Consider the following 27,534-nt stretch of genomic DNA (forward strand, 5'->3'; position numbering starts at 1 on the left):
GTGCCTTTAAACAGCTTGGAAAATTCCAGAAAATGATGTCATGCTTTAGAAGCTTCTGATAGGCTAATTGACATCATTTGAGTCAATTGGAGGTGTACCCGTGGATGTATTTCAAGACCTACCTTCAAACTCAGTGCCTCTTTGCTTGACATCATGGGAATATCAAAAGAAATCAGCCAAGACTTCAGAAAAAATATTGTAGTCTGGTTCGTCCTTGAGAGCAATTTCCAAACACCTGAAGGTATCACGTTCATCGGTACAAACAAAACCATCGTTTTGTTTGGAGGAAAAAAGGGGAGATTTGCAAGCCAAAGAACACCATCCCAACCGTGAAGCACGGGGGTGGCAGCATCATGTTGTGGGGGTGCTTTGCTGCAGGAGGGATTGGTGCACTTCACAAAATAGATGGCATCATGAGGAAAGGAAAATTATGTGGATATATTGAAGCAATATCTCAAGACATCAGTCAGGAAGTTAAAGCTTGGTAGTAAATGGGTCTTCCAAATGGACAATGATCCCAAGCATACTTCCAAAGTTGTGGCAAAATGGCTTAAGGACAACAAAGTCAAGTTATTGGAGTGGCCATCACAAAGCCCTGACCTCAATCCCATAGAAAATTTGTGGGCAGAACTGAAAAAGCGTGTGCCAGCAAGGATCATACAAACCTGACTCAGTTACACCATCTCTGTCAGGAGGAATGGGCCAAAATTCACCCAACTTATTGTGGGAAGCTTGTAGAAGGCTACTCCAAACGTTTGACCCAAGTTAAGCAATTTAAAGGCAATGCTACCAAATACTAATTGAGTGTATGTAAACTGCTGACCCACTGGGAATGTGATGAAAGAAATAAAAGCTGAAGTAAATCACTCTCTCGACTGTTATTCTGACATTTCACATTCTTAAAATAAAGTGGTGATCCTAACTGACCTAAGACAGGTAATTTTTACTAGGAATTGTGAAAAACGGAGCTTAAATGTATTTGGCTAAGGTGTATGTAAACACCCGACTTCAACTGTACGTCTGGTCATGTAGTGTACTTCTGCTCCTCTGGTTATTACCACATTACATGCCCCCTTTACTTAGGCAGATTGTGAGATAACAGAACAATGCGAGTCCTCAGAAATTCTGGAAAAGTAGACAGCACATAATGCCTCTCTGAGCTAAAAGATATAAAAGCATAAAAAACATAGAAAAATTAAAAGCCACACTTGTGGCTGATGTATTCTGTGTGTTGTTTGTCACCATCAGTTTGACTGGTTCTCTAGTTGTGAGGAGCCAGTAGGGAAGTGCCTGCCAATCAGATCACAGGACAAAGGTCAGTGAGACTACTACGAGTTATGTCAACCATAGCATGATAATAACTATGTCTTGAATAGTATGGTAATGTCTTGAACTATGCCTTTTCTATAATGACACAAAAGGCTAAATGTTTTACTGTTTATTGCTATTGGTTAACCATTCACAGCCCCACTGTAACCATGAAAGGCACTTACAGATTGGTCGGTATTAATTATTGTTTCTATACTTTGTTTTAATGCCAAAATGTCTTCTCCCATGTCTCTGTGTTTCCTAGTATTGTATGAGATATTTCGGCCAGACCATACATCAGTCACTCTGATGCTGCCGGTGAACAGCTCTGTTCAGGAAGTGATGTCATCGCTGATAAACCCAGGAGGAGACCACGTCCTGGTCAAAATGAATTCCATGGGAGGTGGGTGGCTCTTCATGTCATCTGGAAGCAATTTGAATCCCTTTTCTAAGATACAACTGTACAGGATATGCAATAAAGGCGCTGCATGGTCAATCCAACATCTGTATTGGCCGTGCAGCATTTACGGTGATACGGCCTCTGCAGAAGTCAGGGCATTCATACTTCTTGCTCTTCGTGGAGCAGCACAGAGCTGTTGTGAAGGATGTTGTGTTTATACAGGACCTCCCACCCTCACCTACTGTCAACCAATCATGCCAATGTGGAACTATACGGAGCCCTCTGTATCGTTACAAAATTCGAGAGGCGCACAGCGATGCAGTACGGAGCTTGATTTGGCCTCTGCATGCCTCCGGAGGCTTCGCTATTGTGTCACACCCTCCATACGAAGCCTCCAACCACATTTTCAGATCGAGCATAAATTAGATTTTAGTTCCCTATCAGTTAATAGACTTGGTACAACACTATTCATAACGTTACGATTTTATATACACTACCGTTCAAAAGTTTGGGGTCACTTAGAAATGTCCTTGTTTTTGAAAGAAAAGCACATTTTTTTGTCCATTAAAATAACATCAAATTGATCAGAAATACAGTGTAGATATTGTTAATGTTGTACAAGTTTATCATTTTAAAAGGCTAATTGATCATTTGAAAACCCTTTTGCAATTATGTTAACACAGCTGAAAACTGTTGTCCTGCAATAAAACTGGCCTTCTTTAGACTAGTTGAGTATCTGGAGCATCAGCATTTGTGGGTTCGATCTGTTTCTCAAACTAGACACTAATGTACTTGTCCTCTTGCTCAGTTGTGTACCAGGGCCTCCCACTCCTCTTCCATTCTGGTTCGAGACAGTTTGTGCTTTTCTGTGAAGGGAGTAGTACACAGCGTTGTACGAGATCTTCAGTTTCTTGGCAATTTCTCGCATGGAATAGTCTTTATTTCTCAGAACAAGGATAGACTGACGAGTTTCAGAAGAAAGATCATTGTTTCTGGCCATTTTGAGCCTGTAATTGAACCCACAAATGCTGATGCTCCAGATACTCAACTAGTCTAAAGAAGGACAGTTTTATTGATTCTTTAATCAGAACACCATTTTTCAGCTGTGCTAACATAATTGCAAAAGGGGTTTTCAAATGATCAATTAGCCTTTTAAAATAATAAACTTGGATTAGCTAACACAACGTGCCATTGGAACACAGGAGTGATGGTTGCTGATAACGGGCCTCTGTATGCCTATGTAGATATTCCATAAAAAATCTGCCGTTTCCAGCAACAATAGTCATTTACAACATTAACAATGTCTACACTGTATTTCTGATCAATTTGATGTTATTTTAATGGACCAAAAAAATTGCTTTTCTTTCAAAAACAAGGGCATTTCTAAGTGACCCCAAACTTTTGAACGGTAGTGTATGTACATGTTCAAGTTTTTGTAATATGTAAATGTGATATTAAGGTATGTTTTATTGAAAGAATGTGTAGCGCTCAGTGAGTGTTGGTACGTTGGGGTGTGTCTGTGAGCTGTGTTAAATGGTTTGTGTTTGCTGTATCAGACAGGACTCAGCTGAAGCTGGATACCACAGCAGTCTACACCTCTCTGGGGCTGAATGAGAGACTGTTCCTCTGCACTGCCAGCCAGGTGGAACAGCTGGTGAGTCTTAACCTACCCTCATCACCTACTTATCCATTTGTCTGCTGTAAAAAAAAAGATGTACCTTTATTTAACTAGGCAAGTCAGTTAAGAACAAATTCTTATTTTCAATGACAGCCTAGGAACAGTGGGTTAACTGCCTTGTTCAGGGGCAGAACAACAGATTTTTACCTTGTCAGCTCGGTGATTCAATCTTGCAACCTTTCGGTTACTAGTCCAACGCTCTAACCACTAGGCTACCTGCCGCTCAGTCAGAGATCAGTAGCTCACCACTGCTTATCAATATAAGATAACGTAGCCAATACTATACAACAGTGTAACTCCAAGATGAAATGGTTTGACTATAGTCTAGATCAGTGGTTCCCAAACTTTTTATTGTCCCGTACCCCTTCAAACATTCAACCTCCAGCTGCGTACCCCCTCTAGCACCACGGTCAGCGCACTCTCAAATGTTTTTGACATCATTGTAAGCCTGCCACACACACACTATACAATACATTTATTAAAACATAAGAGTGTGTTGTCACAACTCGGCTCATGGGAAGTGACAAAGAGCTCTTATAGGACCAGGGCACAAATAATAATTTTGCTCTTTATTTAGCCATCTTACATATGACTATATTTGTTCATCGAAAATTGTGAATAACTATTGGAGAGAGTCTCGGTCTTAAATCATTTTATACACACAGTCTGTGCCTGTATTTAGTTTTCATGCTAGTGAGGGCCGAGAATCCACTCTCACATAGGTACGTGGTTGCAAAGGGCATCAGTGTCTTAACAGCGCAATTTGCCAAGGTAGGATACTCTGAGCGCAGCCCATTCCATTCTGGTTAGAGCCAGTTTGCGCTGTTCTGTGAAGGGAGTAGTACACAGCGTTGTATGAGATCTTCAGTTTCTTGGCAATTTCTCGCATGGAATAGCCTTCATTTCTCAGAACAAGAATAGACTGACGAGTTTCAGAAGAAAGGTCTTTGTCTCTGGCCATTTTGAGCCTGTAATCCAACCCACAAATGCTGATGCTCCAGATACTCAACTAGTCTAAAGAAGGCCAGTTTTATTGCTTCTTTAATCAGAACAGTTATCAGTTGTGGTAACATAATTGCAAAATTGGTTTTTAATGATCAATTAGCCTTTTAAAATGATAAACTTGGATTACCTAACACAATGTGCCATTGGAACACAGGAGTGATGGTTGCTGATAATGGGCCTCTGTACGCCTATGTAGATATTCCATTAAACATCTGCCGTTTACAGCTATAATAGTCATTTACAGCATTAACAATGTCTACACTGTATTTCTGATCAATTTGATGTTATTTTAATGGACAAAAAATTGCTTTTCTTTCAAAAACAAGGACATTTCTAAGTGACCCCAAACTTTTGAACGGTAGTGTATACCAACACATCTTCACCACGGAAGTCCATTTGATGTCACAAAGCTGTTCAGTACTTTAAAAATATCCTCTCCTGTTGTCCTGGTTTCCAGTGGTTTGCAGAAGAGGATGTCTTCCTTAATTGACCCCCCATAAACGTAACGGATATATACCAGCTTTACCAGGCCCGCCATGTCGGTTGACTCAACCAGCTGTAACACACAGAATTCACTGGCTTGTATGCGAAGCAGTAATTGTTTCAAAACATCTCCTGCCGTGTCACTGTTGCGTCGTGAAACAGTGTTGTTTGATGAATGCATTGTCTGTATAGTTTTTTTTGGCCTTTTCCCCCAGCATTGTCCCAGCCATATCTGCGGCAGCAGGAAGAATTAAGTCCTCCACAATAGTATGGGGCTTGCCTGTCCTAGCCACTCGGTAGCTCACCATATAAGACGCTTCTAGCCCCTTCTTATTAAAGGTATATGTTGCTTTTATACATGTCTTACTACTCGAAAGTCGTCTTCATTTTCGCTCAAAAAACTCCTGTGTCTTGTTTTTCAAAATGTTTTGTTTCTAAATGTCTGTGCAAGAGTGAAGGTTTCATCGAGTTGTGTGAGAATACTTTTGTACATATAACACAATGTGGCTGAGGAAAGGCACTACTCCCAATATAAGTGAACCCCAAATCAATCTAATTCACATCATATTTTCGCCTCTTCGATGGTTCAACGTCCATGTCTGTTGTTCGGTGCTTTCCCCGGTAAGGGGGCAGTAGCTCTTCGGCTGCATCAGATTCATAACTGTCAGTGTCCATGCTAGCTGGGCTAACAACAAATGTAGAATTACTGATGCTAGCATTGGATGTGCTCGTTGAAGCAGAACAACTTGTGTCGTCGACAGGTGCAGGTGTAGTACTACTGGTAGTAGCAGTATTACCAGTAGAGCTGGTATGTGTCTCTATGGACGCGGGTCTTACTTTTTTTAACCATTTATCAATTTTCAAGCAAACGGAATGAGCAGCAGCTACATTTGGCTACATACGGACCGTTAGTGTAATTCCTGCGAGAGAGTAATGCTAACGGTTAATGTGATGGGATGTTCATTATTTGACTTGACTACCTGTATTTGAAATTGTGTTGTTATTTGCTGAACACTAGATGGTTTCATTTTATTTTTGGCAGTGAAACGAGGCTAACGTTACTCAGGCGAGAAAAAAACCTCACCGAAATGTATAGCCCTGTTGGATAATATAAATGAACTGTTTGAAAATGTGAAGAAATTGTTGTTGTTTTTTGGCGTACCCCCGACAACATTACACATACCCCAGTTTGGGTATACCTGGTCTAGATATTGCATCTATAGCATCTATGTGTGCATAGATTAACATACTGTAGCTACAAGTTATCTATATCTATAACTACACTACATGGTGAATCAGACAACAACACACCCAGACAGTCATCATAACATACTGTAGAGTTTTGTGTGAATGCCCCCCTAAGGTCCAGTATCATGATGTCATGGCATTATTTTGGATGGTTGTTCTCTTGCACCTTCACAGACGCCCCTGAAGAAGCAGCAGGGTCCTGATCAGAGCACCATGGACACTTGTGAGCAGATGTGTCCCAAGGACATCGCCAGCCAGCTCACCAACTACGACTGGGAACTGTTCACCGCCATGCACGAGGTAAGGAAGGAAACGCGGTGAGGGCATGCCAGAGCTGTGCCAATATTGTGAAGTGGAAGTTATGGATTTGGGACCAGCAGGACAAAAGTTAAAAGTGGAGAAACTGTTGCATATGTTTGCAATGGGTGTTTGTGTGGATTCATTATATACCCATCTTTAAATACTGAGTATCAACAGTATGCTATGTTTCCCTGAATAAGGGCATGTTAGGTCTTTAAGTGCATGACATCTATCTCTGCGTATGCACTCTGGTAGGTAGCTAGTGCAACGAGGCAAGGTTACTCAGGTGTTAGCATGGAGACAGCTCACATCTATCCTTCGTCCTGATCTTGTATTGATCTTGTCCATTTACACTTGTAAAATCGAATCACAGTCAGTTCCCAATGTGTCTTTTAATCATCTACACCTGTCTGAAAAAGTGACAACAATCAGAATGTGGACATTTTACAGGACACAGGACGCATGTTAGCACCAGGTATAAACGGGGCTAAAGGATTCGCTGTCTGTCTGTCTGTCTGTCTGTCTGTCTGTCTGTCTGTCTGTCTGTCTGTCTGTCTGTCTGTCTGTCTGTCTGTCTGTCTGTCTGTCTGTCTGTCTGTCTGTCTGTCACTCAGGCATGTCTATAAGTTATCCTTTCTCTGACATCTTCAATCTGATAACTGCTACTGCAGCATCATATCAGCCATCAGACCATCTCCTCAACTGATGTATCAGCCACGTGTTTCATCTGACACACATGCCTCTTTATGTAACGTTGATTTAACCAGATTTTCCCATTGAGGTCAATACGCTTCCCACTGGGCACACACTGGTTGAATCTACGTTGTTTGCACATCATTTCAATAAAATTACGTTGACCCAACATGGAATAGATGCTTAATTGACGTCTGTGGCCAGTGGGCTATTTGCCAAGGAAATCAAGTTCAAGTCAGGTTCAAATGTTATGCAAAATTGAAGGTTTAGGGCTTGATTCAATCTGTATTGCTGAAGTTCAGCGCTATAGCACTATTTAAATGTGAAGGTAATTTCTGATTGGGCCAACCTATGCAGCGTTTACCGTGAATGCAGTCTTGAGTTTACATTTCTATCGCGCTGTAGCGCAGCGCTTCAGCGCTACGGATTGAATCGCCCTTAGTCCATTGGATGTTTGCTTCATATACAGTATTCGGGTCCATATAAGTAGCTGTCGATTAGTCTGCTACAGTACACGTGGATGGTAAATAAATATCTCTCTCCCATCAGGTGGAATTAGTGTACTATATATTTGGGCGACATAAATTCCCGGGTGCCACCACAGCTAACCTGGAGCGTTTTGTGCGTCGCTTCAACGAGGTGCAGTACTGGGTGGTGACGGAGGTGTGTCTGTGTACTGACCTGGTCAAGAGAGCCATGCTGCTCAAGAAGTTCATCAAGATAGCCGTCGTGTGAGTGGCAAATTAAGCACAGTTTACCTTGTAAAGTGTAGATTATTTATTAGGTTATCTTAGGGGTAACTATCCACATAGAACAGTATACTACACTGAGTATACAAAATATTAAGAACACCTAGTGTTTCTATGATAGACTGATCAGCTGAATCCAGGTGAAAGCTTTGATCCCTTATTGATGTCACTAGTTAAATCCACATCAATTAGTGTAGATGAAGGGGAGGAGACAGGTTAAAGAACGATTTTTAATCCTTGAGACAGTTGAGACATGGAGTGTGTATGTGTGTCATTCAGAGCGTGAATGGGAAAGACAAAAGATTTAAGTGCCTTTGAAAAGGGTGTGTTAGTAGGTGCAAGGTGCACCGGTTTGTGTCAAGAACTGCAACACTGTTGGGTTTTTCACACTCAACAGTTTCCTGTGTGTATCAAGAATGGTCCACCACCCAAAGGACACCCAGCCAACTTGACACAACTGTGGGAAGCATTGTAGTTAACATGGGCCAGCGTCCCTGTAGGGGGTGCGCAACTTAATACTAGGAAGTGTTCCTAATGTTTGGTATACTCAGTATAATTTTGTACAATAACAGACTATATACAAAAAATGTAACATACCAGCAGAAATCATGTTTTCATATCCAGTTAAACGGATTTATAAAATATTGCTAAAGGATGGCACTCTGTCTGTGGTCACTGATGCACCAAGGCTGCATTTACACAGGCAGCCCCATTCTGATCTTTTGCTATTAATTGGTCTTTTGACCAATCAGATCAGATATTTTGCCAGTAAGTGATAAAATAATCACTTAGGTAATGCATATGTTTAGTCTGCCCACAGCTGTTACTGACTGTGTTTCCTGTTTCAGATTGAAGGAGCAGAAGAACCTAAACTCGTTCTTTGCGGTGATGTTTGGTCTGAGTAACAGTGCTGTACAGAGACTTTACAAGACCTGGGAGGTGAGGCCTGCTGGGGACAATGACCTACATTTTCATTATCGCTTATAACAATTGATTTGCTTATAACAGATGTGAAATGTAAATCAGAGGAAACGTTGTAACAGTTGTTGTTGTTGTTGACAGAGAGTGCCGAGTAAGACGAAAAGGGTCTATTGTGCATACGAGAGGTTAATGGTGAGTGAGTTAATGTGTGCGCACTTACAAGCTAGCTATATAACAGTGTTCCATTAAATGTCATTGATAATGACCGGTGACATCACAGGCCACTTGACAATCCCTCCACTTCATTTCCATTGTGTGTATGAATCATGTTTTCCTCCTATTGTAATATGTAAACATGTTTTCAATAGATATATTTCCTATATAATTAGCAGGTTGGCATTTATTGGGATGACTCATGTACTGGAGGCAGCTCTGCAGAGTAGTCACTATCTGGCACAGCCACAAAGTCCAAAAATCTGATTTTAAACCTAACCCTGACCACACTGCTAACCTTATGCCTAATCCTAACCTTAAATTGGGACAAAAAAAGCAAAGAGCACATTTGCTGACTACAAATGATCTATAACTGGGCTGATAACTCACTAACAAGCAAAGGATATGAACAAAATGTACAACGTCACTACATGTATCTCTCGCTTTGATCTCAAAACAAGTGCATCTATTTACAACCGCTAATGCTGTAAAAACAGTCCAGTTCAAAGTGAATGGCACAGATCCATATACGGCAATGGTCTATTTGCATATAGGCCTACAGGCAGCTCTGATTGGTTATGACGCACCGGTCTGTGTCGAGTACGGGCCTGAATCGTGCCTGTCAATGCAATAGAATCTTACTCCGATGCGTTCTGCCTACAACAAAACCGCTTGCATAGTTAGTTTTGCATACTAATTATTGCATAGTTCATTTTGTTTCGGTATGTTACATTGAAAGGGTTTCTAATATTGCGTTGATTCGATCACAATTCCCAGTGAAGGGAAACGTTGATAGTGTTAACTTACGTGGAAAACGATATAAAGTTCAGTAAAGTTAAATCTCGTGCTTCTCTGCACGGGCTGATATTTCTTCTGCGCGGCAGTCCTGGGGGAGTGGCGTGCAGCTTAGCGGGAACATTGATGCTGGCCCATGTTAACTCCAATGCTTCCCAAAGTTGTCTGGATGTCCTTTGGGTGGTTGACCATTCTTAATATACACAGGAAACTGTTGAGTGTGAAAAACCCAGCAGCGTTGTAGTTCTTGACACAAACCAGTGCACCTACTACCATACCCCGTTCAAAGGCACTTAAATATTTTGTCTTGCCCATTCACCCTCAATGGTACACATACACAATCCATGTCTCAATTGTCTCAAGGCAAAAAAATCCTTCTTTAACCTGTCTCCTCCCGTTCATCTACACTAATTGAAGTGGATTTAACAAGTGACATCAATAAGGGATCAAAGCTTTCACCTGATCAGTCTGTCATGGAAAGAGCAGGTGTTCTTAATATTTTGTAAACTCTGTGTATAGCCAATTTTGACTTTTCAGCTGGCCCATCTAGTGGAAATCGCTCAGGTCTGCCTCCGGGACAAGATTTATCCCAATAAATGTCAACTTGCATATAAATAGGGGCGCAGGTAGCCTAGCGGTTAGCGAGGCAAGCCAGCAACCAGTGTGGCAGCCCCCCGCACCTCGCCCCCCAAAAAATGCACGTGTGTCTTACGGAGGGGTTGGGTTAAAAGCTAATTTTGGTTGGACCTTGTGTGCAATTGACCAATACAATTATATTAATCTATAACTAATGGCGAATTGTTTTTATTTCTGTTAATGTGTCAGGATCCATCACGTAACCACAGAGCGTACAGATTGGCTGTGGCAAAGCTCAGTCCTCCCTACATCCCCTTCATGCCCCTGCTACTCAAAGGTAATAACGCTTTCTTAGCCTCTTGTGACAGACGTAACATTCAATACCTGAGTTAATTCTACATGAACCTATACTGAACCAGTACGTTGTTCCGTTCACCAACTGTACCTACCTCTAGACATGACATTCATCCATGAGGGAAACAAGAACTACACGGACAAACTGGTCAATTTTGAGAAAATGGTGAGTTGTCTAGCCTAACTATTATACTTTCACATCCTGTAGATGTGCTGGAGATTACCATCCCTCAGCCCTTACCTAAGTTGTCTTCTCTTTGTGTCTGTAAACTATTGGCTATATAAGCTACCTTGTTTCACCGTTGCAGCGCTTGATTGCTAAGACGGTGAAGATAGTTCGAGGGTGCAGAAGCACGCCTTACGGTAAGAAAACAAAATACAACAACATTTTAGAAAAGGACGGGATAAGAAGGGCAATGTTGTGCCAGGGTATTCACTCTCTATGGTTCTTTGTCCTACAGTGCCTTCATCACCTCAGAAGGGACTTACAGACAGAATGTTTCTGGAGGCGCCTTCCATTCGGGTGTCCACATGTAAGCTATGCCTTATCTACAAAAATCAACACAAATTTTCCATTCTGAGACCTTCAAATGATATTAAGTAAATGTAGCGCTTCCATTTTTTTTTTTTTTACACATATCTTCCTCTGTCTCTTGTCCAGATTCCGAGCAATCCCTCCCTCTCAGGAATGCTAGCAACATCCGCCACTATGTTCAGAACTTTGAAGTGATCGACAACCAGCACAAACTGACACAACTGTCCAGAGCAATGGAGCGCTGAACCAAACCAGTGTATAAGGACTGTTTTATTACAGCCTGTGAATCAGAGGTTGGCAGGGGAATACACACCTCCATGGTCATACTAATCCACATGCAAGATCTTCTATAGACTCATGTACATGTCTGGTGTCAGGAATGGAGGACTGTGGGGATGTTTCTGGGATGTTCAGTATCACACAGAGAGCATTGAAGAGAAGCAGTTCGTTGGACTACTAATCAATAGGACAAGGACCTGAGGAGGGATCTGACTGGCAGTATTTAGTGACCTCTAGCGTCTTACCAGATAAGTTGTTTGTCCTCACCGACCACTGTTACTGATAGGACTGTGCGGCGCTACAACCTGAGGAAGAAGTATATACATTTGGCATTATCTGTTATTTATACGATAATTTGTATAGTATACTATTTGTAAGATAAGCTTATGGTTTTACAAGTAAGTGCCATAAAAGCACATACAATAGTTCTATGCTATAGCTCCTAGTTATGGTGTTTGTTTGTTTTGGTATTTTTCTCCACTTTGTAATACAACTATAATGAACAATAAATTGTTGAGCAATCAGTTTTTGCCAAACCGCATAAACAAATGTGTAAAACATTTCATGCCATGGGCAAGTTTATTTTTTAAAATAAATTATTTTCAGAAGTGTGTGTATTCAATCAAAGCATGTCATTTTTTTTAATTGAAATGCAAACCGTATAATAAGACACAAATGATCACTAAAAGACTAAATAATATTCCCAGAAAGTCTCCCCAATATGGGGAGAGTAAATTTCACAAATGTTTTTTTTTCAATTGGATCTAAAAAATATTCGTCAGAAATATTTACAACTTTGTAAAAAGGAGATTTTTAAAATGGGGCCTAGAAAGCATTGAGAAAACAAGGATAAACCCAGTGTAGTCTTCTACTGTAACCACTGAGGATTCTGTTTAAAACATCCTCTTTCAATATAAATAATACTAGGTTGACATTTTCAGTCTGGACACTACGATCAGACATATACTTTTCAAAACAATATCATACAAATACTGTTAAAAATAATATGATACATGTTAAATTAATCCACTGAGTGGCGTTAGCAGTCTTTGCACCATGAGTGTTGATAAGGCTTGTGGATTAAATCACCAATATGAGCTAAGGGGCATTCAAAAGAAATAGTGAAAACAGATGTGTTGCATTATGGCTGCGTTTGGATAGGTGATACAATTGAACTGAACATACATTATCACACATGCCCACTCGAGATCAACTCAGGAGGTTTGATGGATGTATTTTATCCACTGATATCTGAAATAGTGATACTAAACATTGGCTAGTTATAGCAGTGGAGCAAAATGTAAAAGTGGTGAATACGTGCAGTGGAAAAATCTAGGAGGGAAAAAAAACAGACCAATTGTTTTTGACAATACCCCATCCGACCATAGGGAGCAGACTTGGTATGGTTTTTAACACAGACTCATCATTAGACATCATTAGATGTTAGATACACCTGGTTTAACACAACCCCTCCGGAACAAAATGAAAGAAAATTCAAAAACTACTGCAAAAACTAAAACCAATATCAACCAGAGTGAATAATAATATTGCACGTACAAAAAAAAAAGTTCTCCCAATGCCCAGTTGCTATCCCTTTACAAGAGGCAAACTGATTTTACTGTGTATGCATGCATGCACATTTTCATTGCAGTCTCTCTATTGCATTAAGGGCCCGATTCAGACTTGAGATAAGTTGACTTAACATGGACTTAAGTAAAAAAAAAAGTGACTTAAGTCCATGTTAAGTCAACTTATCTCAAGTCTGAATCGGGCCCTAAATGAATAGCTACTCTGGTCCTAGCTGTCCTAAACTCTAATCAGGCAGTCTCAACCCTTCCTGAGTACAGATTGAAGTGATGCGATGATCAGCATTACTGCTGGACAAGTCTACCGTTCCCTAGTGATGCAAGAGAGAAAGGAGAGGACTTAGCAATGGGAAAGATCTCTTTGATTCACACAAAAAAAACAGACAGGAACATCAACACATGAAGACACAGGCAGTCCGACACACACACACAAAACCTATTTACATGACAAATAAATGAGCCCCACATATTCAGTCCATGGGTGAAGCTGCAGCATCGTGGTGGGAGAGCTTCTGGTACTCAGTCAGTTTTTGGTATCATAAGGACATCAAATAAAATAAAAACAAACCAGAGCAAAGATGCTCCTAGCACACTACAAGATCAAGGTGAAATGTGTAGGGACTGGATATTTGGCCGTTTCCCTGACACTCACCAGAGTGAGCCCTGACCTGCAAGCAACCCACTCAGATTGTATGTACTACAGCTTCCCTGATCTCTGTTGGCAACATAGTAATGTACTGACTTCAAGACATCATTACACACCAAGGCTGTGGATACACCTGGATGGTCTTTGCTTCAACCCAATTTCCATACTGCCTCCATACTGACAAGCAAAGTCTGGACAAACTTGTTTACAAGTCACCAGACAGAGTACTGGCACCACAGTGTTTCAAGCTCTCAGTGGGATCTATCTCACAGGCCCATGATGGATGGATCCAGTCAAGTCCCAGTCAACTTTGAGGCAATGCTTTGATCTGTCACAACGAACACAAACATACAGGATCAACAAAGTGATCAGTAATGGTCAAGTCAAACCCAAAGGAAGATCAGTCCGTCAGTATCCTGTCTGTTTTTGGCATCTTGTTAGACATCAGTAGATTTCCTTTGAGTGCAAAACAACTGGACCAAGCACTGTATGTCCACCACTCTGAGGCTGAAGAAGCTATTTTGGCAGTACAGGAGTTTGTACGTGCCGAACATTACAGGAGCCAAACTGAACTTACATTAAACAAAAGACCGGCTGTAAAAACATGTTTGGTAGAAATGTGGATAGGTAAACAGCTCAGGTGTAGATTATGGAGACACGAGACAAACATCCTCTGTCTGTGCTCCTCTGGTGAACATGCTCCTCTGGTGCCCTGAACAGAAAGCATGTTTCTGACTTCGTTTGGGAAAGTATGAGATCAGATTTCTTTAATAGCTACAAAAAGGAAGGGAGATGCATTCTGTCCCCCTCAACACCATCATATACCTTTTTAAAGCAGTGATCACACTTTTTTAGCACCAAAATGAAGGCAGTTGAAAAAGAGTAAAACAATTATCTTTCACAAGGATCCACAAGGGAATACAAAGCTGTTTTAAAAGATGTGCAGGGAGAAACCAAGCATCTTCCTTGATCGAATCAAGGGCTTCCATAGGCTGCTCCTCTTCTTCTGTAGTCACTAGTCTTGGACTTCAACTCAAATAGGATCAGTAAGTCTAAAGCCAGTTTGTCTGACTGTGACACTGAAGTTCAGCTTGGTGATCAACCCCAACCCGACGACAACAAACATAAACATATATTAAATTAAAAACATTCATTTGGTTTGGAGTTCTTTGGGTATTTCTTCCTCTAGTGCAGTACAGTGGAGTTCCAGTGGTCTTTCCTCCTCCTCCTCCTCCTCCTCCCTCATCAACTGCAGTCTAATCCTCTCTGGACGTTTAAATTAACCACATTTCTCCATTGCAATCATGTGGGTTTCTAGGTTTCTTTGGTTCTTTGACAACAAAATAGTTTGTTTTAATCCTTTCTATGTGGTGTTTAGGCCTCAGATGCAGCCTGGGGCTTGAGTTGGGCCTTCTCCATAGCCGTGCCGTAGGGTAGCGACCTTTTGAAGAAGCCAAGCTGGGAGGAAGAAAGACGACGTTATAAAAGTTAGAACTAAATATATCATATTTCAACATCTCAAATCTTCATATGTCTCTCCAGCCAGACGTACAGTTGAAGTCAGAAGTTTACATACACTTAGGTTGAAGTCATTAAATCCCATTTTTCAACCACTCCACAAATTTGTTGTTAATAAACTATAGTTTCGGCAAGTCGGTTAGGACATCTACTTTGTGCATGACACAAGTAATTTTGCCAACAATCGTTTACAGACAGATTATTTCACTTATAATTCACTGTATCACAATTCCAGTGGGTGAGAAGTTTACATACACTAAGTTGACTGTGCCTTTAAACAGCTTAGAAAATTCCAGAAAATTATGTCATGGCTTTAGAAGCTTCTGATAGGATAATTGTCATCATTTGAGTCAATTGGAGGTGTACCTGTGGATGTATTTCAAGGCCTACCTTCAAACTCAGTGCCTCTTTACTTCACATCATGTGGAAATCAAAGGAAATCAGCCAAGACCTCAGAAATAAAATTGGAGACCTCCACAAGTCTGGTTCATCCTTGGGAGCAATTTCCAAATGCCTGAAGGTACCACGTTCATCTGTATAAACAATAGTACGCAAGTATAAACACCATGGGACCACGCAGCTGTCATACCGCTCAAGAAGGAGACGCGTTCTGTCTCTTAGAGATGAACGTACTTTGGGGCGAAAAGTGCAAATCAATCCCAGAACAACAGCAAAGGACTTTGTGAAGATGCTGGAGGAAACAGGTACAAAAGTATCTATATCCACAGTAAAATAAGGCCTATATCGACATAACCTGAAAGGCCGCTCAGCAAGGAAGAAGCCACTGCTCCAAAACCGCCATAAAAAAGCCAGACTACAGTTTGCAACTGCACATGGGGACAAAGATCATACTTTTTGGAGAAATGTCCTCTGGTCTGATGAAACAAAAATAAAACTGTTTGGCCATAATGACCATCGTTATGTTTGGCGGAAAAGGGGGGAGGCTTGCAAGCCGAAGAACACCATCCCAATCATGTTGTGTGGGTGCTTTGCTGCAGGAGGGACTGGTGCACCTCACAAAATATATGGCATCATGAGGATGGAAAATTATGTGGATATATTGAAGCAACATCTCATGACATCAATCAGGAAGTTAAAGCTTGGTTACAAATGGGTCTTCCAAATGGACAATGACCCAAAGCATACTTCCAAAGTTGTGGCAAAATGGCTTAAGGACGACAAAGTCAAGGTATTAGAGTGACCATCACAAATCCCTGACCTCAATCCTATAGAAAATGTGTTGGCAGAACTGAAAAAGCGTGTGCGAGCAAGGAGGCCTACAAACCTGACTCAGTTACACCAGCTCTGTCAGGAGGAATGGGTCAAAATTCACCCAACTTATTGTGGGAAGCTTGTGGAAGGCTACCCGAAACGTTTGACCCAAGTTAAACAATTTAAAGGCAATGCTATCAAATACTAATTGAGGGCATGTAAACTTCTGACCCACTGGGAATGTGATGAAAGAAATAAAAGCTGAAATAAATGATTCTCTCTACTATTATTCTGACATTTCACATTCTAAAAATAAAGTTCTAAAGGAAAATATGGGAAGTTAAGAGATGGGAATTGCCCACTCTGCCGGACATTAACATCATCACTATCCTGACTACTCACTTTGTACAGGACGTAGATGAGCAGTGCCAGCAGCAGAAGCCCAGCCAGTATGGCCAGAATGATGATCCACAAGGGCACAGAGTATTGGCTGTCTTGTTTGTTCCACACCAACGGGGTCACCACCTGAAGAGGAGGAACACATTTAGTCATGACCTCCACTTACAGTGACTTCAGAATGTATTCAGACCCATTGACTTTTTCCAAATTTTTCCACGTTACAGCCTTATTCTAAAATGGATTAAATAGATAAAAAATCCTCATCAATCTACACACAATAGCCCATAATGACAAAGCAAAAACAGGTTATACATTTTTTCTAATTTATTACATGTCAAACAGAAATACCTTAATTACATAAGTATTCAGACTATGAGACTCGAAATTGAGCTCAGGTGCCTTCTGTTTCCATTGATCATCCTTGAGATGTTTCTACAATTTGATTGGAGTCCACCTGTGGTAAATCAATTTGATTGGACATGATTTGGAAAGGCACACAGTTGAGCAAAAACCAAGCCATGAGGTCGAAGGAATTGTCCGTAGAGCTCCGAGACAGGATTGTGTCATGGCACAGATCTGGGGAAGGGTACGAAAAGATTTCTTCAGCATTGAAAGTCCCCAAGAAAACAGTGGCCTCCATCATTCTTAAAAATGGAAGAAGTTTGGAACCACCAACTCTTCCTAGAGCTGGCCGCACGGCCAAACTGAGCAATCGGAGGAGAAGGGCCTTGGTCAGGGAGGTGACCAAGAACCCGATGGTCACTCTGACAGAGCTCTAGAGTTATTCTGTGGAGATGTGAGAACCTTCCAGAACTACAACCATCTCTGCAGCACTCCACCAATCAGGCCTTTATGGTAGAGTGGCCAGACGGAAGCCAGTCTTCAATAAAAGGCACATGACAGCCCGCTTGGAGTTTGCCAAAAGGCACCTAAAGACTCTCAGACCATGAGAAACAAGATTCTCTGGTCTGATGAAACCAAGATTGAACTCTTTGGCCTGAACGCCAAGCGTCGCGTCTGGAGGAAACCTGGCACCATTCCTACAGTGAAGCATGGTGGTGACAGCATCATGTTGTGGGGATGTTTTTCAGCGACATGGACTGGGAGACTAGTCAGGATCAAGGGAAAGATGAACGGAGCAAAGTACAGAGAGATCCATGATGAAAACCTGCTCCAGAGCGCTCAGGACCTCAGACTGGGGCGAAAGTTCACCTTCAAACAGGACAATGACCCTAAGCACACAGCTAAGACAACTCAGGAGTGGCTTCGGGATAAGTCTCTGAATGTCCTTGAGTGACCCAGCCAGAGCCCGGACTTGAACCCGATCTAACATCTCTGGAGAGACCTGAAAATAGCTGTGCATCGACGCTCCCCATCCAACCTGACACAGCTTGAGAGGATCTGTAGAGAAGAATGGGAGAAACTCCTAAAATACAGGTGTGACAAGCTTGTAGCGTCATACCCAAGAAAAATCAAGTCTGTAATCACTGCCAAAGGTGCTTCAACAAAGTACTGAGTAAAGGGTCTGAGTACTTACAGTATGTAAATAAGTATTTTATTGTATAATAATAAAAAGTTTTTGCTTTGTCATTATAGGGTGGTGTGTAGATTGATGAGGGAAAAAACGATTTAAATCAATTTTAGAATAAGGCTGTAACGTAACAAAATGTGGAAAAAGTCAAGGGGTCTGAATACTTTCCGAAGGCACTGTATAATAGCCTCGATTCCAGGCTTCCTGCATTTTCCCAACAGCTGAGTGCTGAACGAAACATGGGCATACTATATACAGGGGTTAACTTAGGCCGGATCCCACCGAGTCCGAGACCCAACACCTATGATCCAAATGAGATCCAGGCAGAGCTGAGACCCTGTAACTTTGGTTATGCGAATTTCGAATGATCTAATGATTTTTTTTTTTACCAACACAAGTAAGCAACAGCAAAGTTAAACTATTTTACTATAGGGTTGTCTATTAAATTGTTCAGCTCATCACATTCTGTGCACGAAAATAATATCCCCCTCACAAGGTCCCTCCACGACCTGTAGTATGCTGTGATGTGCTTTTGTCAGTATAGATTGTTTAGGCTACTGTATTAAATCCTCCCGGGCACGCCACCAAACTAGAAACCGCACCTCCCAAATCCCAATTTAACCACTGACTGTATGGTAATGCAAGACTAACAATACAATATAAAATAGAGAAGTTTGTTGACATGAGTGCACTGGACATACAGCTACCTTTTTAGATCCACTCGGTACCTCCTTGGGCAAGATGACATAGGGCATCTTGACCACGCTGAACCTTGCCAGGCACTCCAGCACGTACCCCTTGTATGCCCTCTGAGAACGGAAACAAAACAACAGGATCAGATTGGATATTCATTTAGATTTTTCAAATAATTTGTGTAGGAGTATTTGAAAGGCACACTGCAACTTGTACGGGTGCTGGCTATGTGTGGACTAGTGATGGGTCCTGTTTGATTCATGTCCAGTAGGAGGCAGTAATGTGCTACAGAGACTGATGAACCTCATCAGACCGGCTGACTCTTCTCACAAAACCCCTCTGACATTCCAATCCTATGAGAAGGCGTGACCGCCAACTAATGAATTTCCAATGCACTTACACATAAGCCTTGGTGTAAGGTCTTTCTCACAACAGCTTCTGTGGACTGATACCCTCCAGCTCTGCTATACCTAATACACTATAGACCAACACGCAAACGATACGCTCACAGAACTACTGAAATTAGAATTTAATTATTCACTCTGTAAGCTACTGTTTTCCGTTTATTTTCACCAAATATCTGAGTCTGTTCACATTGGCAGAGTTTAGCTCTGAGCTAGCATTAATACAGACATCTAGTCAATACAATCACGTGTGTGAGTCTGACTGGTCATTCATATTCTACAGTCTCTAATTTGAGGTTTTAAGTCTTGGTGTTTTCTTTGTATAGCTACTTAAAGGAATATTTCTGCTTATACTCAGCCAAATCTTGACATGAGAAAATACACAGACAGCAATGTGAATAGACAGATAGGCCTGCAGACAGAACACAAACGGAGACCGTCTCATGCAGTCCGTGCCATTGTCATCTGGTAGAAACGTGTCTACATGTGCAGTGAGTTTGAGAGGACACAAGACCAGTAGTTCTGGCGGTTGCTTTCGTCTCTGAACCTGACGAAGATCCACTCTTTGATGACCTAATTAAAGTGGAACTGACAGCGTTTTAGCTACTTTGCAGATATGAAACAGACAGACAATCATAATATCAGTCACAAATATCAAATTCTCAGTTTATGCTACAAAACCAACTTTATAAAGAGGTTTTAATAATAGCTTCTATTTGACAAAAAATTGAATGATGTCAAGTAAAGCATTGTTGGTAGAATAGTTGGATGCAGTTCAATGCATGATTAATATAGCTAATTCACCAATACATTTCTTGGTAGTCCAACCAATATTGCTATCATGTTGTAAATCACAGCTGCCCTGGTACATTGTTTGCTGCCTCCAGCCCTTCAGGATGCACTGTATCAGTTTCCTTGACTCAATATGTTGGACAAAAAACAGAAATGTAACTTAGGCTGGGAATGTCAACACAATCAAACTATAAAAGGGCAATAACCACAAGTCAGTCATAGCGTGGCTAATAGGCTAGCTTGTCTGTTTATGTACAGTAGCTATTTATTTAACAAGCTAAAATCACAGTGCCTAATGTTAGCTAGCTAGCTGCTGGGAGGATATCATGTCATTGGATGAGTCAGTGAGTGGCTGACTTTTTCCTACCATGTAATTTTTTTGGTGGCTACAGCTAGAGATGCAGGTGTCATTTGGTTTGCGAGCAAGAACTGTTAATCACTTTGCTAGCTAGCTATGTTGAACTTGAACGACTGTTATCCACAGTTGGCATCTCTCTTTGTTGTCAATCAAATGTATTTGGCATCATCAATCAAATGGGAGGGCAGGCAGAAAGTTCCCATTCAGTTGTCAAAACGATGGTTGGATTACCCTGGATGATTGACAGGGGGCGCTGTATTGAAGCCACCGCGCAGCCATCTTGGAACTGCTCCAATATTTTAGAAACTATAGAAATGCATTTATTAATCTCTACATTAGTTTTACACGTTTATTGTATTGCAGTCACCTTAATGCATACTTTGAAATTATATTGTGATCTAAACATATTTTTTTTATATGAAACCATTTTCCTTAAAGTTATTTTTGTTGAGAGTTCTAAGGTTACTGTCCCCACTACAACCAGACAATACTTAAATACATGGAATTTTGTCCTTGAAACATTTCATTGAGAATTTGTTCTTAACTGACTTAGTTAAATAAAAATGTTTTAAGTAATTTGTTGTTGAAATACTGTAGAATTCTATTCATCCCTCCATTAACCTTGTTCTGAACACCTCCAAAACAAAGGTCATGCGGTTTGATAAGAAGAATGCCCCTCTTCCCACAGGTGTAATTACTACCTCTGAGGGTTTAGAGCTTGAGGTAATCACCTCATACAAGTACTTGGGAGTCTGGCTAGACGGTGCACTGTCCTTCTCTCAGCACATATCAAAGCTGCAGGCTAAAGTTATATCTAGACATGGTTTCCTCTATCGTAATCACTCCTCTTTCACCCCAGCTGCCAAACTAACCCTGATTCAGCTGACCATCCTACCCATGCTAGACTATGGAGACATCATTTATAGATCGGCAGGTAAGGGTGCTCTCGAGCGGCTAGATGTTCTTTACCATTCGGTCATCAGATTTGCCACCAATGCTCCTTATAGGACACATCACTGCACTCTATACTCCTCTGTAAACTGGTCATCTCTGTATACCTGTCTTAAGACCCACTGGTTGATGCTTATTTAGAAAACCCTTAGGCCTCACTACCCCCTATCTCAGATATCTACTGCAGCCCTCATCTTCCACATACAACACCCGTTCTGCCAGTCACATTCTGTTAAAGGTACCCAAAGCACACACATCCCTGGGTCTCTCCTCTTTTCAGTTCTCTGCAGCTAGCGACTGGAACGAGCTGCAACAAACACTCAAACTGGACAGTTTTATCTCAATCTTCTTATTCAAAGACTCAATCATGGACACTCTTACTGACAGTTGTGGCTGCTTTGTGTGATGTATTGTTGTCTCTACCTTCTTGCCCGTTGCGCTGTTGTCTGTGCCCAATAATGTTTGTACCATGTTTTGTGCTGCTACCATGCTATGTTGTCATGTGTTGCTGCCTTGCTATGTTGTTGTCTTAGGTCTCTCTTTATGTAGTGTTGTGTTGTCTCTCTTGTTGTGATGTGTGTTTTGTCCTATATTTATATTGTATTTATTTTTAATCCCAGGCCCCCTTCCCCACAGGAGGCCTTTTGCCTTTGGTAGGCTGTCATTGTAAATAAGAATTTGTTCTTAACCGACTTGCCTAGTTAAATAAATAAAAAAATCCATATGGAGGACTAGGGAGTGCCAATATGGCCGACCAGTGGCTTCAAAGCCTCTCAATGGCCAATACATAGTATCAGCAACCCAGGGTTTATTAAACGCCATTGGTTGGGACAAGCATGCTTTGGCAGGCAAGCTGCTGAATGGCGAGCAGGCTACTATTCCCCATCATTTATCAGTGTAATTATGACGGTCAACTACAAGCTAAAGAAGTTTGAGGGTTTATCTACTGTTCCTTCGTTAGATTTTAACGCATCTCGCTCTGGCTAACAGTTGTTGATCATAGGCAACTGTCTAAGGGAGAGAAAGCCTACCTGTTCATGGTTGTTTGATCAATAAGACTGTATATTTCCCAAATGTAAGCGGTCTCCCGTGGTATTTTAGCAGAAATCCTTTCATGTGGCTTTTGGCAAATGCTTCCTAATGATCTAAAGTAGCGCTGTTGCTACTGCCTGTAAATACACAATCCAGTTCAAAGTGAATGATGGCAGACCCGTGTGGAAAATGGCTTATTTGCATATAGGCCAACTGTATCTCTGATTGGCTATGATGCACCGGTCTGTGTAGAGTCCCGTCCTGAGGTGTGTTCAATTCCCTTGTACGTTTGCTACGTTGCGAATCGGTTTGTACTGAACGACAAGTTTCCCAAAAACATTATTGTACATTCTTGAACAGACTGAGGTACGTTTGCTTTCGTTTGGTGGGTGTGGCTTGAAGCAATGAGTGACGTTTTTAAAGGGCAGTGGCCATGCTGACAGAGTTCCCCAACCCACAACCTCCCCGTTTTACAACTGGTCATTCAGAACAGCACCGTTTCCATTCAATTGAACGTTCCAGAACGTAAAAACGTACTGAACGCAACCCTGGACAAGACTGTTTTTTATTAGGTTTTATTTACTGCAATGTCTATTAATAGTCCAAACGCATGGCAGCTTTCCCATTCTATATTGCTATATAATTTTCACAAATGCCTTACTCTATGTCATTCTCAAACATTCTATGAAAGTATGAAAACATGAAAATGACCAGATGTAAGTGCTCGCTTCTCAGATTTTATAAAAAAAGGTGTAATATTCTTCCTGGGGGTAAGGTGTAAAATTCTTCCTGGGGGTAAGGTGTAATATTCTTCCTGGGGGTGTATATGAACAGATTGTATGTTGCTAAAATGTTGCCAGTTCCATTTTAAAGGTGTGTTGTGGAGCAATTGTGTGTGTAGGTCCTAGTTCATCTCTATAGTTTTCTTAGGCCCAGCAACTCCGACAATTGATGTGTGTTTGACTATGCAGAGTGGTTGGTTTGATCTCCAGTCCACACATACTGTACCTCGATGAAGGTCTCAGCCCAGATGCCGGAGCGCAATTTGAGGATGGCGCTGGTCCCCTTCTCCAGAAGACCCACATCACACTGCAGTGTCCAGCACTCCACGTTAGAGCAGGACTAGACGGAGGGAGGGGGAGGGGGAAAGAGGATGGAAGAGAGGGAGAGTATTAATGCTAAACAGATGACATAAGATATGCCATGATTTGAGATATGCCATGCTCAATCTATTATTGCTGTCCTCACCAAGAAAAACCAAACAGCTACAAAACAAAGGTAATTTGTCATTCTATCAGGCTTAATTTAACAATAGTTAGCTAAATGCATGAATTAAAAACTGGTGCAGAGGTCAGTAGAGAGGGAGGAGGTGGATAGTAGGCTTGGGCAGTATACTGGGGTATCTTGAAATGCAGAAAATAAAATAAGTAAAGGCAACGTTAACTCTGCAGGCCATACTGCAGGCCAAACAAATATAACAAAGAGCTCAATGTTATGATCCCTATCCAGGGCTGCTTCCAATTAGAAAGAGGTTGAGGGAATGTCATGAAACAAAAAATGCAGCACGCAGTCGACGCTCACCGCCATCCAACATTATTGCCCAACCACTGAAACCAGCCCACTTTTTTAGAATACACAATCTTAATGAAATCCTCATCATGGGAGCTGGGCGCTTTCGTTGTAAACCTCCAAAAGCTGACTTTTAGCGCTTTCGTGGTAGACAGAGGGAGAGATAGCTGGTCCTGCAACTGGTTGGATCAAATCAAAATCAAATCAAATCTTTTTTGTCACATGCGCTGAATACAACAGGTGTAGACCTTACAGTAAAATGCTTACTTACAAGCCCTTAACCAAAAATGCAGTAAGAAAAAAATAGATGAGTAAAAAATAAATAAATAACTAACAAATAATTAAAGAGCAGTAGTAAAATAACAACAGCGACACTAACAACTAACAACTGTCACGACTTCTGCCGAAGTCGATGCATCTCCTTGTTCGGGCGGTGTTTGGCGGTTGACGTCACCGGCCTTCTAGCCATCGCCGATCCATTTTTCATTTTCCATTTGTTTTGTCTCGTTTTTCCACACACCTGGTTCTCATTGTCCCTCATTATGTGTTGTGTATTTAACCCTCTGTTTCCCCCATGTCTTTGTGTGGTATTGTTTATCTGTGTTGATGTATGCGCATGTTAGTCTGGTTGCGCTGGGTTATGTATACCCGTTTTGTATTTCGTGTTCATTGTGCCGTTTGCTTTTGGTTCGCATGAAAAAAAGGCTCTGTGTGCTACCAAATACCTGCTCTCCTGCGCCTGACTCCCTTGCAGCCACTTACGCATACCTGACAACAACACCACGGTCTGTCAACTAACACCATGACCAAACCGAGTCCCATCGTGCGCAAATTGATTTTGTCCCGCGATCACGACATACAGGTTGAAATATCAAAACAAACTCTGAACCAATTATATTAAATTGGGGACAGGTCGGACTTGCACCGCGTTTCAGCGCCACAAATAGAACTGACTTCTATTTTAGCTCATTGGCGCGCACGAGCAGTGTGGGTGCAATGATTGAATAACATTTATGTGTGCATTTATTTTGCAATGCTCGCACACGCAACACGAGCAGTGTGGTCAGCATGTAACCAGATCATCATGTCCAGGTGGTTCCCCTGGTCCCACAGATCCCCCTACTCTAATGCCCTTACTGCCCAAGCTCCACTCCCTGTCTCCCTGCAGCCCTTTTAATGTTAATCCCCAAAGCGGGGACCACCACCACCCCACACCCTCTGACCCCTCCCTCTTAATTACATCATACCTCATTAGCCAATCCCAGGAAGTTTATCTAACAGCAGGACCAGGCCAGAGCCACCGTCCCAGATTAACAACATGCCATGGCTCCAGGTGAATCAGAGGAACATAGAAGCAGAGGTTCAACCCTCCAGCTCAGATCTATATCCAAAGAAAAGCCCCTGGTCTCTACCATCCACTTGTCCTGTTTACTTTAACTATTTGACAACAGGAAACAGTCTTTACCTTCACTAGGGTAGGGGGCAGCATTCGGAATTTTGGATGAAAAGCGTGCCCAAATTAAACTGCCTGCTACTCAGGCCCAGAAGCTAGGATATGCATATAATTGGTAGATTTGGATAGAAAACACTCTAAAGTTTCCAAAACTGTTAAAGTAATGTCTGTGAGTATAACAGAAATGATATGGCAGGTGAAAACCTGAGGAAAATCCTTCCAGGAAGTACTATTATTTTGAAAGGCTGTTTTTCCATTGAAAGCCTATCCACCAGCCTATCACAATCTCTATGGCTTCTTCTACATGTGGCCAGTCTTTAGGCATTGTTTCAGGCTTTTACTCTGAAAAATGAGGGAGATACAGCACTTTCAATGAGTGGACAGTGGACATTTCCAGACATGAGTGCAGCGCGTGATCGGGAGCACACCTTTCTTGTTTCTCCTTTTCTATTGACGAAGCATTTGTCCGGTTGAAAAATTATTGATTATTTATGACAAAAATAAAACCTGAGGATCGATTTTAAACATCGTTTGACATGTTTCTACGAACTTTTATTGTACTTTTTTGACTTTTCATCTGGATGTTGAGAGCGAGCTTTGTGCCTTTGGAATACTGAACTAAACGCACCAACAAAACGGAGGTTTTTGGACATAAAGAGGGACATTATCGAACAAAACGAACATTTATTGTGTAACATGGAGTCCTGGGAGTGCCACCAGATGAAGATCATCAAAGGTTAGTGATTCATTTAATCACTATTTCTGACTTTTGTGAGTCCTCTCCTTGGCTGGAAAATGTCTGTATGGTTTCTTGTGGCTAGGTGCTGTCCTAACATAATCGCATGGTGTGCTTTCGCCGTAAAGCCTTTTTGAAATCGGACACTGTGATTGGATTAACAAGAAGTTTATCTTTAAAATGGTGTATAAAAGTTGTATGTTTGAGGATTTTTAATTATGTGATTTCTGTTGTTTGAATTTGGCGCCCTGCAATTTCACTGGCTGTTGTCGAGGTGGGACGCTAGCGTCCAAATGATACCAGAGAGGTTAACAATCAGAGGTTAAAAACAAGCCCTGCTTATCACTCTAAAAGCTTGTTGAATCAGGGTCATTGCCCTAGTAACTCATTTCAGCATTAGCTTTCTCCATCACTCTCTCCCTCCGTCCATCAGTCTGTCATTGTGTATGGCCTCACCAGGTTAGTGTGCTCTGCCAGCTGGTCTCTCTGGACTTCTCTCCTCTCGATGTGGTGATCCTGACCAGGCACAAGTAGGGGCGGCTGCTCTGTGGAAGTCTGCTGGAGCTGAGGAGACAGAGGGAAAGAAGACACTGACCCATTAGGTCAATACATTACAGACACTGACCTCACCCATTAGAGGAGAGTACACCACCCATTAGGTCAATACATTACAGACACTGACCTCACCCATTAGAGGAGAGTACACCACCCATTAGGTCAATACATTACAGACACTGACCTCACCCATTAGAGGAGAGTACACCACCCATTAGGTCAATACATTACAGACACTGACCTCACCCATTAGAGAAGAGTACACCACCCATTAGGTCAATACAGGGACTGACGTTAGTGACCCATCCTCATCCTCATCATTAATCTAGTACATGTGGGGTCTCATCATTCATCTAGTACATGTGGGGTCTCATCCTCATCATTAATCTAGTGCATGTGGAGTCTCATCCTCATCATTAATCTAGTGCATGTGGGGTCTCATCCTCATCATTAATCTAGTGCATGTGGAGTCTCATCCTCATCATTCATCTAGTACATGTGGGGTCTCATCCTCATCATTAATCTAGTGCATGTGGAGTCTTATCCTCATCATTAATCTAGT

General features: G+C 41.6%; 2 protein-coding genes across 5 annotated transcripts in view; one reads left to right on the forward strand and one right to left on the reverse strand.

Annotated features, from left to right (window-relative positions):
* LOC115165650 (rap guanine nucleotide exchange factor 3) overlaps positions 1–12,081 on the forward strand; it is a 38,303-nt gene extending 26,222 nt beyond the window's left edge. The window contains exons 16-27 of one of the 4 annotated variants that reach the window (XM_029718906.1): positions 1,249–1,315; positions 1,574–1,711; positions 3,265–3,362; positions 6,297–6,422; positions 7,665–7,846; positions 8,713–8,803; positions 8,927–8,977; positions 10,619–10,706; positions 10,825–10,889; positions 11,032–11,086; positions 11,185–11,256; positions 11,385–12,081. In XM_029718906.1, the coding sequence (XP_029574766.1) occupies positions 1,249–1,315; positions 1,574–1,711; positions 3,265–3,362; positions 6,297–6,422; positions 7,665–7,846; positions 8,713–8,803; positions 8,927–8,977; positions 10,619–10,706; positions 10,825–10,889; positions 11,032–11,086; positions 11,185–11,256; positions 11,385–11,503 (1,152 nt within the window). In that variant the 3' untranslated portion in view covers positions 11,504–12,081. Of the gene's footprint in view, positions 1–1,248; positions 1,316–1,573; positions 1,712–3,264; positions 3,363–6,296; positions 6,423–7,664; positions 7,847–8,712; positions 8,804–8,926; positions 8,978–10,618; positions 10,707–10,824; positions 10,890–11,009; positions 11,091–11,184; positions 11,257–11,384 lie in introns of those variants that run through there. The other 3 variants (XM_029718907.1, XM_029718908.1, XM_029718909.1) reach the window with 3 other exon arrangements.
* A 1,382-nt stretch (positions 12,082–13,463) lies between these two features.
* LOC115165649 (integrin alpha-5-like) overlaps positions 13,464–27,534 on the reverse strand; it is a 79,677-nt gene continuing 65,606 nt past the window's right edge. The window contains exons 26-30 of the mRNA XM_029718905.1: positions 26,874–26,981; positions 23,668–23,781; positions 19,137–19,238; positions 16,902–17,024; positions 13,464–15,227 (exon numbers count right to left, since the gene is read on the reverse strand). Of these exons, the coding sequence (XP_029574765.1) occupies positions 15,144–15,227; positions 16,902–17,024; positions 19,137–19,238; positions 23,668–23,781; positions 26,874–26,981 (531 nt within the window). The 3' untranslated portion in view covers positions 13,464–15,143. The remainder of the gene's footprint in view (positions 15,228–16,901; positions 17,025–19,136; positions 19,239–23,667; positions 23,782–26,873; positions 26,982–27,534) is intronic.

This window comes from Salmo trutta, chromosome 28 (assembly GCF_901001165.1).
Source record: "Salmo trutta chromosome 28, fSalTru1.1, whole genome shotgun sequence".
NCBI lineage: Eukaryota > Metazoa > Chordata > Actinopteri > Salmoniformes > Salmonidae > Salmo > Salmo trutta.